The sequence below is a fragment of the Paroedura picta genome, chromosome 6, assembly GCF_049243985.1.
Source record: "Paroedura picta isolate Pp20150507F chromosome 6, Ppicta_v3.0, whole genome shotgun sequence".
NCBI lineage: Eukaryota > Metazoa > Chordata > Lepidosauria > Squamata > Gekkonidae > Paroedura > Paroedura picta.
In genome coordinates, this window is record NC_135374.1 from 109837458 (window position 1) to 109853700 (window position 16243).

General features: G+C 44.3%; 1 protein-coding gene across 1 annotated transcript in view; it reads right to left on the reverse strand.

Moving 5' to 3' along the window:
- The window catches only part of ABCC4 (ATP binding cassette subfamily C member 4 (PEL blood group)), a 197467-nt gene that overhangs the window by 22289 nt on the left and 158935 nt on the right, over positions 1-16243 (reverse strand). The window contains exons 27-29 of the mRNA XM_077343893.1: positions 13676-13765; positions 12410-12582; positions 11529-11634 (exon numbers count right to left, since the gene is read on the reverse strand). Of these exons, the coding sequence (XP_077200008.1) occupies positions 11529-11634; positions 12410-12582; positions 13676-13765 (369 nt within the window). The remainder of the gene's footprint in view (positions 1-11528; positions 11635-12409; positions 12583-13675; positions 13766-16243) is intronic.

A 16243-nucleotide genomic window follows, 5' to 3' on the forward strand; every position in this document is an offset into this window, starting at 1 on the left:
CCACATTTGTAGGTTTACTCTAGCTTGTTTTATTATCCCATATGAAACCACATAACATCTTCTGTTTTCTCAATAATGTGGTTTAAAATTATTCCCTCTAATACCAAAGTTTGTGATCAAGAACCTTACACAAAAGCTGCTAAGAACGACCAATCAGAGATGAGAATTTTTACACAGTCAAGAGATTCTCTAGGGAGGCAGAAAACATTTAGTTTGCAAATTAAAAAGAGACCCCCATCCAAAGAAAAAAGCCATCAATCTGATGATTAACTTTGCCCATGACCCTTGGAATATTGTCCGATAGTGAGCTATAGTTAAGGGAGGAGAGGACACTGTCCTACTAAAGCCCCCAGGAGTTAATAATTTTGGAGCACAAGGAAATTCATAGTTGTTCAGTTTCCTCATGGTTCCTCCAGAGACTCAACTTGTTATTGGAATAAAAGATTTTTCAACAGTGATTTAGGCATGACATTCACCTAACTGCTGTGTTTTTTTTTCACATCCCATTGAGATGTCTCACCAATTCTGCCATCCAAATTTAGCCCCATGATTTCAGATTAACTCATGTTAATATTATATTTTAGTATCTTAATGAACTTAGTATTTATCTCCAGTGCATTGACAGAGAAAACACATTCACAGCATATGACTACATTTTTGACAAATTAAATTTATCCCCACTTTCTCCTTCCTTCCCCCAGTCCCAGTCAACTACCATTAACCATAACCTTAACTTTTAGATCATTAGAAAGTAATCTGATGATAGAGTTTGATCTCAAACTAAACTTTTAAATTATTAATCTGTCTTTATTACAGCCCGCAAGTTATATATAAACAATAAAACTAGTAAAGTTTTATAATGTTCTCTTGCCTATATTCGACAATTTTATGACACTTATGACAAAATTAAACAGGCAGTTTGTACACTAGAACTTATCTCCACACAATTTTTATGAAAATGAAGAGAAAATGTGCATCTCGCTCTGTAATTCTCTAATTAACTTATCTCAGCCAATTAACATGGCCAATGGTAATAAATTGAATCTGGCCAGTATCATCTGGCATGATGATATCTGGCAATTGTTATAATTGATAACATCTAGACTGAAATGGGATCAGGGGGTCTGACTAAGGTGACCAGATTGTCCCACTTTTGGAGGGACATCTGGGGGTACCTGGCAAATTGTACTTATGTTGAAATTAAAAAATATATATTACAGTACTATTTTTGCATTCTATGAAACTTTTTGTTGATCCATATAAACCAAATTTTTAATCAAGAACCCCCCCCCCCCCAGTCACTGGTGTCCCACTTTACCAATGTCAAAATCTGATCACCTTAGGACTGACAGGTAGAGTCACTCTGGGTCTTAGGCTGTGGTCTTTCATATCACCTGCTGCCTGGTCTTTTTAACGGGAGATGCCCGGAATTGAACCTGGAACCTCCTGCATTCAGTGCAGAGGCTCTTCCCCAAAGCCATGACCACCCTGAAGATCTAGGTTCCTCCTTGTATTCGAAATTGAAAGATGGGGTCCACTTTATTTGTCTCTTACTAGGCAGCCATCTTTCTCTTCTATTCCTTATGCCTGTTTTTTGTTTGTTTGTTTTCCCTATTGTAAAAAGGGAAGAGTGCACGAGAATGAATGGTGGCAGTCACAATGCATCAATGCTGATTCGTCATGCAGCCTGATGCGCTTCTTGAGTGAATCAGTTGAGTGATCCAGACGTGGTTTGTAATCTCAAGCGGGGTGCACAAAGTTAAAAGCATTATCTATTAGGAGCCTTGGTTTAGTGAGGGCAATCATTTTGGGCGTCCCACTGAAACTGAACCCGACTCTTTCTGTAAGATCTAGTAGTGGTGCCAATCTGTCTGTGAGGTGTGGCTTAGACTTGGCAAGGGAACTAATCAATTCTAATACAGCTCTCAGCTCAGCTGTAGTCTGGCAGTGCCTCCTTAGGGAACTGCCAGGGCATTTCAGGGTCAATACAGAATCCTTGCAGTGAAAGAATTTTTAGTTCTAACAATACATTTCTTTACACCGAACCTGGTTCAAGTCACCTTTAATTAGGCATCAGGAAACACTCTGATCAGTTTATACGTTGCCCGTTTCATTCACAACATTGCGATGAACCTGAAAGAACGTGGAGGTAGAAAAGAGCTACTTCTGAGGAATTTGCACAAGGCATGCCTTTCAATAAAAGTAGTCAGATACAAAACGAACCATTAATATTGAGTGTAACAAAGCTCCCCTCCCCCCAAAAATATATATACCGTATTTGCCGGTGTATAAGACGACTGAGCGTATAAAATGACCCCCCAACATTTCCACTCAAAATATAGTTTGTTACATTACATTACGGTACCTGTCATTGTTACCATTGTACGGCCGCAGCGCAACCGCAGCACCTCTGGCCTGCCCCTGCATCTCCCTGTGACAGGCACTAGGGCGCAAGTGCGCATGTGCAAGCTCTGCGTAGACAAGGGGCGGGCCGGAGCGCCACTGCTTCCCGCCGAGCAGAACGGGCCGGTCACACCGAAAAGGCTGGCACCCCTTTCTCGCCGGGCATTGGGAGGCCACAATGGGCACTTGGGCGGGCATCGGGAGGCCACTATGGGCAGCTATGTCTATCCCAACTGAAGTGCACCCGGCGTATAGGATGACTCCCCCACTTGGAGGCATGTTTTTCAGGGGGGAAAAGTAGTCTTATACGCCAGCAAATACTGTATTTCATAATTCAGGTAAGAATCAATGCTTTGGCAAACGAATTAGTTTGAGATATTTATTACCATATTCTAATTCCCGAAGGGTATTTTCCAGCAGCATATTATTGCAATCAAAGCAGTGGCAAATTGTCCTATGGCTTTCTAATAGGATTGCAGGCTTCATCCTTATAGTGGAAGGTCTCCCAGGGTCCTGTCTCATTGCCTGTTAGTACCTCATTAGGAAGGGGAAGGAGAAAGACCACACACCAGCATGCATATACCACTTCCAACAAAAAGTGACATGATGGATGTTCTAGGACAGAGTTTTTGCAAAATGCTAGGACGATCGTAATGTCACTTCTAATTTTCACTAGAATTGATGTAGCCATGCCTGCATGATGCTGGTGCACCAGACCCTGCTCCTCATTTCCTAATGGATGTCACCTGGCAACTTGTCCTAGTGATATTGCCAACCACAATCACAAACATGGTGTCCCTCACTACCAGCCATGCCACAGAAAGGAGCGCATTATAAACTGATTGGAAAATCATACCGACTTTGCATTGCTCTCCTTTGAGACTGATACAACGAACATCTAAAACCACCCTAATATAGGACAAAAGGAGTTCTGCTCTGAGAAATGTGGCTTGGGATATTGCACAGTACTTCCATGGGTGCAAGACTTCTGCTTATGAAACATGATGTTCTTGGCTCCTTTCCAAGTAGTTGCAAATGCCGCCCAAGTTCTGTTCCTGGAGAGAGGGCTAAACTGTGTGCTGTTGAACAAATCCCTGAATCCTCTGCAAAGGACGTGGACATCACGGTGGGCCGGCCATGAAAACACTACTGCAGGAGGGTTTAGTAAGGATTTAATTCAGATTAAAAATAAGACTTCCCATATGTCACTAAGATAAATAATTGATAATTATTTATATGCTGCCCTTTCCTGAAGGCTCAGCTTGGCTCAACACAGTCCACAATAAAACAGGTTTAAAGCATTTTTTATATTAAAAATAATTACATTAAAAAAATCTAGGAGCTTATGATTTCATTCTATTTCAAGTATCAATGGGAGAAGGGGGGAATGAAGTGCAACATTTGTGTTGAATATTAGTGGTGTACAGATGCTTATCCTTTTACATATACATATGTTTGTGGGAAGGGCAGCTATTGATGGAATTCTATAGGCTTCAACTTGGGTTGTGCGCTTCGGCACGCTTTGGCGATCACCGAAGCCCGAGGTGGCCAGAGGAGGGGCGGCAGCAGTGTGCCAGCCAGCAGCAGCTCACAGGCGCATGCTGGTGTGCTGCCACCGCCCCTCCTCTCTGCAGCGCGGGCTGCCTCAGGCTTCGGTGATGGCCAAGGTGGCCAAACCGTGCCGAAGCACACAACCCTAGCTACACCTATAGTTCCAGTGCTGTAGCAATATAATGATACTTCCAGTGCTTCCATCTGCCATGTGGAAGAACCCACTGCTGCTGTGCTTTATGTGTAGCTGCTCCAGTGACAAGGAAACCACATGGAAGTCACCTATATCATGTGACATATACTAGCCATAATTTGGTATAACAGGATCTTTACATTTCACTAAATCAGCCTTTCTCAACTTTCTTACCCCTGAGGCTTGAGCAAAGTCACTTCAGCCCCTGTATCTCTTGGTCGGTTGCTCGTTTACCGTTTGCAGATACTGGGTTTAAATATTCCATATTTAGATCTTCCTGCAGTTTCCGGACTTGCAGGAGCCTTGTTGGCCTGCCTGTCTGTGCCAAGAAAGGTCTGCAGGTAAGGTCAGGTCAGAGTCTACAGCCCAAGTGGGCCATACCTGCACCACTTCACCCCAACCTCAGTTTGCAAGCCTCTACCATTGTCTCTGCTATCACTGCTTATCACTAGATTATAAATATCAGCTCTGCAGACAAAATTTACTGCTTTAGAGGATAGACTCTGAGGCACTGTGTCAGGTGCCTTATCCTTTTCCTATAAATTCCCCACCACCACCGTCCCCGTCCCTGGACGCCACCCGCCTTCAACAATTCCCCCTCTGCCTGGAAGTGTGAATTTGTGTATTCTCTCCCTGCACCTTTGAAATGGTAAACTAGTGTATTTGTGTAGCTCAGATGTAGCCATCTGACCAAACTCCTCCAGCCTCCCTGTCTCTAGGATCAAAAATTATTTCATGGGAAAGAGCTTCCCCGTGTTATCTGGAAAAGGGGGGGATCTTGCCTGTGCCTATATTAAGGTAAAGGTAAAGGTATCCCCTGTGCAAGCACCGAGTCATGTCTGACCCTTGGGGCGGCGCCCCCTAGCATTTTCATGGCAGACTCAATACGGGGTGGTTTGCCAGTGCCTTCCCCAGTCATTACCGTTTACCCCCCAGCAAGCTGGGTACTCATTTTACCGACCTCGGAAGGATGGAAGGCTGAGTCAAGCTTGAGCCGGCTGCTGGGAACGAACTCCCAGCCTCATGGGCAAAGCTTTCAGATGGCTGCCTTACCACTCTGCGCCACAAGAGGCTCTGTGCCTATATTACTGCAGCCCAAACTCAGGGTTTTGTCGCAGTCAGTCCTTCTGTTCTATGTGTTACCTTTAGCAGAGTGATCACCTGTATGTCTTTCATTCAATGAACTAACTTTGGTTAAGTACTTGAGCCATGGTATTTAGGTTGGTCAGGGGCTGTTAGAGGCTGTTAGAGACTTCCTTCACAAAAGGCCTAAAGGGAGGGGGATGTGCAGAATCCTGAGCAAGAGCAGCAGGCTTCGGAACCTTGGTTGGGGTGGGCCAGCCTGCCTGATTGGCCAATAGTTAGACAGACACCCAATCAGATAGGTGGTGAGTCGGTCAAAAACTCCTCCTACAACCTCAACCGCATTTTATATATGTTTCAGATTATTTCAATGAGTTTAGTGTGCAGTCAAAAAATACAGGTGGCGGTACAGTAGGGGGACTGAGTGAGATTGGACCTCCTTCCACTTGGTCCCATGGAACAATTGATAGGATCCAACCATTCCAATATGGCTCCTTAGGCTGGAGACAGCTTCCAGTTTTGCTGATCAGAGTGGCTGGACCTATTAAGTCTACAGTGATTCACCTACCTGGCTAGTATGTTGAATTGTTTTAGTCAATAAATGTTTGTACCCTGCTTTTGCATTCCCAGAAGAATAGGTACTTATAAGAACAGACTATTATTACTCATTGGTGTGATTGTCTTAGGATGGTATCACCTTACACAATACAGATCCTCTCAACGATTCCACATCGTTTGAAGTTTGATAAGCATATTTATAATTAAAGGTAGATATTGTGGAGATACTCCGCTCAAGGCGTGACTGCGTTACGAAAACCAGAAGTATGGCTTTGGAGCAGGGAACAAACTCGAATTAAACAGCTCCTCAGGCCAATTCTATTGGCAGTTGTGAAAAGCGCGTTCTTTTCTTTCTTTTGTTCTCCCAGAAGGCTTCTCTCATTAGGGAAAATAAAACCTGATGAAAACTGAGGGCGAGTCTATGCACTGATTCACACTCCATCACCAGGGACCCACTAGAATCCAAACATCTCCATCTGGCTCATGGCTTTCTCCAGAGGAAAGAAAAATCCACAGCCTTTCAGTTTCTCCTACACCTCTTTCCTATGGGCAATGTTATTAACAACTTCACCTATTTGACTACAGGTGCATTTAAAAACAGGAGCAGGTGGGAGGGCTGTTATTTTTACTCATTTCATTTTGACTTTCCTTTCCTTTCATTCTCTTTATATACATACTATTAGCAATTCCATCTTTCCTTACATTTTCAAATGCAAATCATCATATGCAGGTCCCCATTTGTGGGGGCCATAACACCATAACCAGTTTAAGAATGTGCCCTAGCACAGCAGTCCCCAACCTTTCTGAATTCAGGGACCACCTCTGGGGGTGAGGGGAGAGGCGACGGCCGCGACTGCCTCTTCCCTTCCTTCTTGCTGTGGGGGGGGGGGGGGAGGCAGGCACGGCTGCTGATGGCCCGGTACCGTGGCCTCCATGGCCCGGTACCGGGCCCCCGACCGGGGGTTGATGACCCCCGCCCTAGCAGATTAAAGACTGGGGGTGGAGAGCAACCCGCCCCCAATGGAAAGGGGTGTCACTCCAAGTGTCCTTAAAGAGGGAAAAGGGGGGAGGAGACAGGCTATGACCCTTATCCAATGGGGCGGGGAAGGCACCGAGTGGGGCCCCTGGAAGAGCAGGGCCCACAGCACATGCTACATATCCTATATGGATAAACTGGCCCTGCCCCTTTCTCCCCTTTAAATTCTTAAGTGTAATACCTGGTTGAGATCTCAAGCTCTGTAGCAACACAAAAAAGCATTAGAGGAAAGTATATTTACTGCTTTGCCCATGGTAACCTGAGTTGCCAACATCTTCTCTGACCAGAGACTCGCTGGACTGACCCACAAGTTAAGAATAAACAATATCCTGACTACGGATAGGAGACTATACATTGTATGTCTTAATTCTGCTCCTCCTCTAGGCAATCGCCCCCCCCCCCCCGGCTGCCGCCGGTCCACAGCCTGTAAAAGTTTGCAGACCACTGTCCTAAAGCATCCAAGAAAAGTGTGTATCCAACCTTTGCTTGGAGACTGCCAGTGAGGGGGAGCTCACCACCTCCTTAGGCAGCCTATTCCACTGCTGAACTACTCTGACTGTGAGAGGTAGGATGGGAAAAAACAAATAAACAAACAAAACTATGCCAAATTAGCTGTATATATGTGAATGTTCCCAAATACTTCCCTGCCTATGAAAATGCATCATTTTGGGAGGGAAGGTTATAGGATTTCCCTCCTCTAGTTTGAAGTTGTGAACACATCTGCCAACAGTGACCTGACAAAGCGGGCCCTGTCTGACAATTTCTATTTCATACAACTTAACAGTCATCATTGTCTGCCTTTAAGGAGAATAAAAAGAAAGGAAAGTCCTGTTTACCAACTACAGTGAACATAACATAAAATTACTCAATTCGCATATAAAAACATAGCAAGTGTGAACAGGGCTGAAGTAAAAAAAAGTAGAACAGGGTAAAAAGAGGGGTTCAGAGAAACTCATGGGGTACTAGGAACAAGGAAGAACCAGGGGCAAAAGCAAAATGTCAGGGTAATGCAAAATGGAACTTATCTCACTCCCAAATGCATATTCCTTCTGGCACCACGTCCCTTTCAAAGCTGTTGGAAGTAATCCTGATATTCAGTTCCCGTAAAAGTGAAATTGTAAGGACAAGTTCTACCCATCAAAATTAAATGTCTGTGAAGGCCTATAAATGTTATGAGTGAACCTTGACAAACAATGTGTTATAAGGAATGGTGAAACTCTGGTTTAGATCCACTGTGTTGCTTTTGTCTGTGGGTGGGGGCAGAAGAAATCCACCCCAGTAGTAGCTTTCTCACCACTATCACCCAGCATTTTATCATCTGGGGAGGCATTGTGAGCTGCCATGGTCAGGGGGAAGTCAGAAAGTTGCTCTCTGTAGATGAAAATCCTTGCCCCCATGGGATTCCAGCCACTGAGCTAAACCTGCTTGTCCGCTTGTGCAAACTGAAGGACTGTCACCCTCCATACGCCCCTGTACACCAACTATAGACATCGGGAAGACCTCTCGTGGCTATCCCACCATTCAGGGATCACCTGTCTGGCATCAACCAGAACCCAGGCGTTTTCAGTTCTATGGAACTGTTCTATGGAACAGTTCCAGTTCTATGGAACTGGCAGCCTTATGAGGCAAGGAGGAGCCCCTCCCTGGAGATCTTCAGGAGGTGCTGAAAGTTCTTCCTGTTTGCCAGGGTTTTTGCGGGGATTTGAACACACAAGGGGAAGAGGGGAGACTTGGGGTTTATTATTTTGTTGTGATTTTAACTAAACATTATTATTGCAAAACAACTTGAGCCACAAGGAAAAGTGGGGTATAAATCTTTTGATAAATAATTAAATCGATGGAAGAATCTCCTTTAACAACCCAAAAAGGAGGTGCTGGCAGGCCCTGCTTGGACCAAAATCATATGGAGCTGTAGCAAGGAGAATTCAGTGAGATCGAGCAACGAATCTTGATAAATTAAACCTCTTGATCTTACTCTGTGTATAATCACACGTGACTAGCGAAGGCAAGTTTACAAGGAAACATTTTTGAGCATGAATGGCAGGAAAGGGTAAACATATAAACAAACCTTTACCCTACGTAAATGATTATATAAACTTGGTCTACCGGCAATTCCCCCCTGCCATTCAAATATAATCTCCAAGCTACTGACAGAAAGAGATATCAAGATAAACAATAATCATGGGATAATAAAAATGGTTAACAGAGGCCGGGGAGCAGATTTCAATGCAAGCTTGATGGGATAATAAGGGACATAATGAGTTTGTACAGGAACTGTCAACTGTGATCCTTAAAATGTTCCACCACCAACCGTACTAATTACACGGTGCCTGTGCTGGAGGTGGAAGAGTGCTTTCAAGGCTTGCGCAGGGCACCCTTGGCTGAAGGGGCCTAATAAAAAGTCAAAAATGGCAAGTCAATTTCCCCAAGTACAAAGAGGATCTGTCTTTAGTAATGAGAGAACAAACACCAGGGAAAAGAAAGGAAATGTCTAATTTGTCTTCTGCCAGTATTTTGCTGTCTGAGACAATCAAAACGAACCATTCTCTATCACTGAGACTGTCGTGTTTAATGAAACTACGCACCCTTACTGAGACTGTGGTTTTGGCTTAACGTATTTTTTAAAAGAAAAAGCACTTCAGATGCCAAGCTTTGAGGAAAACCAAAACAACAAAATTTGCAGTTAGGTCAATGGCTGCTTCCTAACAAAGCTCTTTGAGGGTAACAAAATTACTGCAACAAATGCCCACTGAAGCAACAAGAGACTATTAAAACTCAAATGACAAGGTTTTATGGCACCTGAAAAGCTATTGTCACTGGAGAAACATTTAAAAATAAAAATTAGCATCATGTGTCATAAATAAAATCCCAAATGCAATGACCCCCAGACAACCTTTGTCCATCAAACGCCAGGTTCAGAGTTGAGTTTGTAATGCAAGGAAAAGGCCAAAACTGAAAGACGGAAGAAGAAGAAGAAGAAGAAGAAGAAGAAGAAGAAGAGTTGGTTCTTATATGCCGCTTTTCTCTACCCGAAGGAGTATCAAAGCGGCTTACAGTCCTCTCCCCACAACAGACACCCTGTGAGGTGGGTGAGGCTGAGAGAGCCCTGAGATTCTTGCTCAGTCAGAACAGTTTTATCAGTGCCATGCCAAGCCCAAGTTCACCCAGCTGGCTGCAGGTGTGTGGGGGGGTACGGAATAGAACCCGGTTTGCCAGATTAGAAGTCCGCACTCCTAACCACTACACCAAATTATCTGACTAAAAATTCTGAAAAGGACAGAATGGGCCCTCATTGTGGTGCCCATAATTGCCGTAACATCTGCCCACCCCTTTCCTGGCACCTGCCAAGGGTTTCTAGGATGTTCAGTGGGGCTTCTGACTGGCCACTGGTGATCTGATTGGCTGTGTACATTTTTTAAAAAAAAATTCTTCATCAGCAGCTGCAACCACATTACAAGCATCTTCACTGCCTGATGAAGGTAAGCAGGGTATATGCAAGAAACCATTTCAAAGCATAGATTCAAATGAGTAGCCATGCTGGTCTGAAGTATCACAATAAAATCAGAGTCTGACGAAGAGTGCTTGCACTCGAAAGCTCACACCTTGAATAAATCTTCGTTGGTTTAAAGGTTCTACTGCAGGGGTAAGTCAACCTGTGGTCCTCCAGATGTTCATGGACTACAATTCCCATGAGCCCCTGCCAGCAAACGCCAGGACCACAGGTTGACTACCCCTATGCTATTGGACTCTCATTTCAAAGCAGTAAGCTCATTATAAAAGGTGCCTTGTTCAACTGAGTTTCTTCCTGAAATATTAGAGCTGCTATTACACAGAGCGGCATTTGAAAAATAAAAAGGGAACAAAAGCCCAACCTGAGAAAACAAGTCAGGAACCCCGAGCAGTAAATATGTTAAAATACAAATATTTATTAAGTGCACATTAAGATTAAAAAAAACATTACAACATATGACACAGTCTGTGCGTTTCTGCATTTATAGTCTCTTGACCCTGGACAGAATGCTGGTTCTTGACAACTTTGATTTTTTATTGTGAGCTCTATGTCTGAAATTATTATTATATATATTGTTGGGAGCTTCACGTTTTATGATTCTTATACCACCAGCAGGTCTCATTGTAATACTGTAATATTTATATATGTGTGCATATAGTTTATTTGACCACTGATGAAGACACTCAGATGAAATGCATTTGACCTATGGTCATACTATGTGCAGCCATTGAGACTACGTGCAATATTATACAGACTGTCAGTCTTATGTTTTAATCTTCTTAATGTGCACTTAATAAAAACTAAATTCAAGTCCAGTAGCACTTTTGAGAGTGACATGATATGGGGTCCAGGAGCTTTCAAGAGTCAAAGAGTCATTAGATATGAAAGGATCTTTGATTCTTAAAAGCTTATATCCCAAAACTCTGGTTGGTCTCTGAGATGCTCCTGGACTTGAATCTAGCTCTTCTATTGCAGACCAACCTGGCTGCCTTCTGGAACTATCCTATTGGAAAGACCTAGGCTCACAAAACAAGACCAAAAACAGCTAACGCTTGCTCTAACATTACATCTGAACCTGTCCACCAATTCCATACCATTTCATTCAGCAAAGCCGCAGGTTTTTTCTCCTGAATTAAAATTCCAAAGTACAAGCGCATACTCCAAGAAGAGTCCATTAGAAATATGTGGCTCACCATAATCTTGTCACTGTCGATGATAGTATTCAGTCGGTGCGCAATCGTCAACACGGTACACTGGGCAAACTTCTCGCGGATTGTCTTTTGGATCAGCTCATCCGTTCTGAAATAAAAGTTACATACAGATTTGTGTGCCTGTGTGGGAGACTGCATGCCAGAGGAACAAAAGGCTGTGGGCTGTTTTCTCCCTCCACATTCATTGTCAGAGAAATGAGGAAAAGATAATCGGTATACAGTGGTGGACAGCCCAGGCTAGCTTGACCTTGTCAGATCTTGGAGAAGCTAAGCGGGGTTTACCCTGACAGTATTTGGAAAAGACACTATCTTTCCATTAACATGACAACAGTCACAGCTACCAATATTTCTTAATTGAAGAAAAGCAAAGCCAACAATGTTATTAAGGAATAACACATTTCAGTATCAGGACTGTTTTAACCGCCAGGCATATGGTTGAGGCCAGGGCAGAGTCCCGGTACTTCGACCAAGGATCCCCCCCAAAGTTCACTAATTCTGCTCCCACTCTCACAGGAAGACAACTTACCCACCAGGTTGGGGCTAGATGTGTGTCCACTGCTGCCTTTATTTTGATAACCTGGGAAGGTTTAACTGGGGGTTCATGTGTTTTCACTTTTTATGATGTAAACTGCCGCGAGCCCATTTGGGGAGCGGCAGTCTACAAACCGGAAAAATAAATAGATAGACAGACAGACAGACAGACAGACAGACAACACAAACACACACAAAACTTATAGTAAAGTCTTCCTCTTGACCCTCTCTAAGAAGCGTTGCTCTCTCAAGGATATAATCAAAAGATGTGAAGACTAGTAGATGCTAACTGGCATTTATACAACTTACCAAGACAATTCAACAAGTCTTACCTTGGATCCACGTTTGCCGTTGCTTCATCGATAATCAATATTTTATTCTTCTTGAGAATAGCCCTGGCCAGACAAACCAGCTGTCTCTGCCCGACACTAAAATTAGAGCCGGATTCTGCTAATTCTGTTTCCAGTTTGTTGGGCAGCTCTTCCACAACTTCCTTGAGCTGGACCTGCAGACAGAAGTCCAATGGGAAGGGACACCCTTTCACAGCATGAAATTGGTTCTTAAAATTTCAAATGCTATTCAGGATTTGCCTAACCATAAAGAAGACACCATCAAATGGGTTTAGAAATGGGGACGTGCCAACCTAAATGAACATACACCAACTAAGGATGCTAGCCTCTACGTGGGACCCGGGGATCCCCTGGACTTACAGCTCATCTCTAGACTACAGAGATCAGTTCCCCAGAGAGGGTGGATCTATGGCATTGCATCCCACTGAGTTCCTTCCCAGGCTCCACTCCCAAATCTCCAAGAGTTACCCAATCTGGAGCTGGAAGCTGTACCCTCTCCTTCCCCTGCCGGTGGCCAAGGGGGACTTGGCAGCCCTAACACAAACATAAGGGGGACAGAATCATTCAGTATGCAGAAGCAAATTTTGACTTTTTTTTAATGGGGTGGCCAAGTTACACTATTGCCCTTAGCAGGATGGCCCAGGCTAGCCCTATCTCATTAGATCTTGGACCTAAGCAGGGTTATCTTTGGTTAGTATTTGGATGAGAGAGTACCAAGGAATACCAGGGTGGCTATTTATTTATTTCTTAGGTTTTTATATCGCCCTTCCATCTGGCTCAGGGCGGTTTACATAGAATTTCATGGGAGGATACATGGAACAGCCTAACATATAGTCAAATACAACAACAATAATCTAATGGTGGTTCTGAATAACACAATTTCAGTGATCTCAAACAACAATAATATAACAGGAATGGTAATTTAGCTAAGGCCTCCAGAGAGGTCAGACTGGTTCAGGCCATGGAGGGGATGTCTGAGGGGGACCTGTGGATGTTATTTGGGGTTGGTTGGTCGTAGGCAAGTGCCTGGGGGAGGACCTCCTTTTTGCAGGCCCTGCGAAATTGTGCATAGAAATCTATGCAGAGACAGGCAATGAAGAACCACCTCTGTTCATCTTTTACTTTGAAAATCCTATGGGGCTACATCAGCTGGGACTTGATAACTAGATGGGGGGGGGGAGTGGAAGAGGGGAGTTACTTTGGGTCCCGACACGGTAGAAAAGCAAGGACGTGAATAAACACCATTACCTCTTCCAAAGAATTCCATAGCTCCTCATCGCTATACTCGTTGAAAGGATCCAAGTTTTTTCTCATTGTTCCAGTAAACAAAACAGGCTCCTACAAGGCAACAGAATTTATTTTATTTATTTCCTTAGATTTCTAGGCTACCCCTCTCTGAGAAGGTCTCCGGGTGCCTTACAACTGAATGAACAATTTTACAATGAAAGCTTTAAAATCTTTACATTCACCTAAAATACACCCTGTTAAGCCATCTCCTGACCAGAGGTTGACTGCCTCTGAATGCAGAGATTTCCCACAGTCACCACGGCTAGAATACATTGATAGACTTGTCCTTCATTAATCTACCCAAATCAGTGAGGTTTGGATAATTGACCCGACTTTGACGGCAGGGGAATGGTTCAGGCAAAAGCCTGAGCAGGGGGTCCTTTCAGATGGTAAGAGTGCAGCCTTGGCCCTTGCCTGGTGGAAGAGTGCCATCTTCCAGGCCCTTTGGAACTTTAACAGCCCCGTTAAGGGCCTGGATCTCAGATGGCAGCTCATTTCACCAGGCTGGAACGAGGGCTGAAAAGACCCTAGCTCTGGTCGAGGCCAGATATGCTTTTCAGGGGCTGGGGACAACCAACATCTTGGTATTTGCAGAGTGAAGAGCTCTTTGGGGGCATATGGGGAGAGACGGTCCCTTAGGGGTGCAGGTCGTGGACCACATAAGGCCTCAAAGGTTAAAACCAGCACCTTAAACCCGATCCAGGATTCTACTGGCAACCTGTGCAGCTGCTGGAGAACAGGTCATATATGAGGTTCCTTGTAAAGACCCAAGCAGCTATGTTCTGAACCAGCTGTAGCTTCCAGGTCAGGCATAAGGGAAAGCTCACACAGAGCAAGTTGCAGTAATCTAGCCAGAAGGTGACTGTCACATGGATCATTGTGGCAAAATGTTCTGGGGCCAGGAAGAGTGCCAGTAGCTTAGCCTGACGTAGATGGGAAAATGTCTGGCGACCTACTCCGAGGACCTGCACCTCCATTGATAAGGAGGCATCGAAGGTCACTCCCAAATTCTTGACAGCGTGAGCAGCCTGAAACTGCACCCCGTCCAGAATGTCATAAAAATGTTTTGCCTTGGGTAGCTCAGAGAATCTAAACTCATATCTTGAGAGGGAAAGGAAGAGAGTTTTCCAGTCACATGAAAGGCTGCTCACACTGGAAGGGGAAGATTTGCCATGGACAAGCAGCAAGGGTGTACACATGAAGACAATTAACCTTGATCCTGTAAACCAGTGGTCCCCAACCCCCGGTCCGGGGACTGGGACCAGTCCATGGATCAGTCGGTACTGGGCTGCGGCTCCTCCTCATCAACCTCCCTGGCTGCTGCCTCGGGGGCTGCCCTGCCACTCTGCCGCTGGCTCACCTTTGGTGCTCTCCAGCAGCCGCCATGGCTGGGGCTCCCCCTTGGCGTCGCACTGCGCAGCTGCTGCTGGCAGCACTCCCCAGCAGACAGTGGGAAGTCAGGGACGCCGGCGGGAAAGCAAGTGGAGCAGGGGCTCAGGCGGCGGCAGTGATGTCCCTCAGCAAAACACTACCCCCCCCAGGCCTCAGTAAAACTGTCAAACGTTGACCGGTCCCCGGTGATAAAAAGGTTGGGGACCACTGCTGTAAGCCTTCTCTCTGTTCTACTCAATGTGGAACAGCGTGGTATTATAATTTCCCTAAAGGATGGTTGACCACCTACAGGGAAACTGCAGGTGAAGGCAATGGCAAGCCACCCCTGGCTTGAAAACCCTAGCTGGGGTTGCCATGAGTGGTGGCAATAAGGTCCCCTTTGTACATATTGGCAAAGGGATATAACAGTTAGATGTCAAAATGGGGGGAAAGGCCTTTGTAACTAAAAGAAATGTGAATGTTTCCCTTTGTGAATCACAATAATTTTGTTTACTGTAACCCAAGCATTGTTTCAAGGTCTTCAAATAGTGGCACTTATCACCTTGCAAATGTTTATCAAATCTACAGCACAAACAACAAAAAACTGTTTGTTCAGTTGCAATACTAAAAGGTGACCTTGCTATAAATCACAACAAACTACTGCTACCCATTTGGGAGCTACTGGAAGTCAAAGAGAAAGGAACAAATGGTGCAAAAGGGAAAGTATCTTTAATGGTTGAATGACCTCTATATGTTTCAAGTGTTATATGGAAAGGTACTGAAAGCGCATTTAAAAGTAAATTCCACCTGTCGAAGTTGACTCTTTGTTGGTACTGCCCCATTCTATTTTCAAATACTGGAAGTCAACTGAAGAGATTTCCAAAATGAATCGCTGCTGAAGATATAAGTTCTAACAAAATTCAACCTCTTAGAAGAGGTGTATGCAAATTTACAGGTATGAATCAAGCTTGGCCCCTATCAACTTGGTGCTATATAATGTGCAGCGTATGAACTCAATTTTAAACTCTTGCAATTAACTTGACTATTAAATTTTTTAAGGCTATATTATTATTATTTTTATTATTTATTTATTTATTTCCCGCCTCTCCCTGTAGGCTCGAGGCAGGTCACAATAGTCTCAATCCCATTAAAATTCCC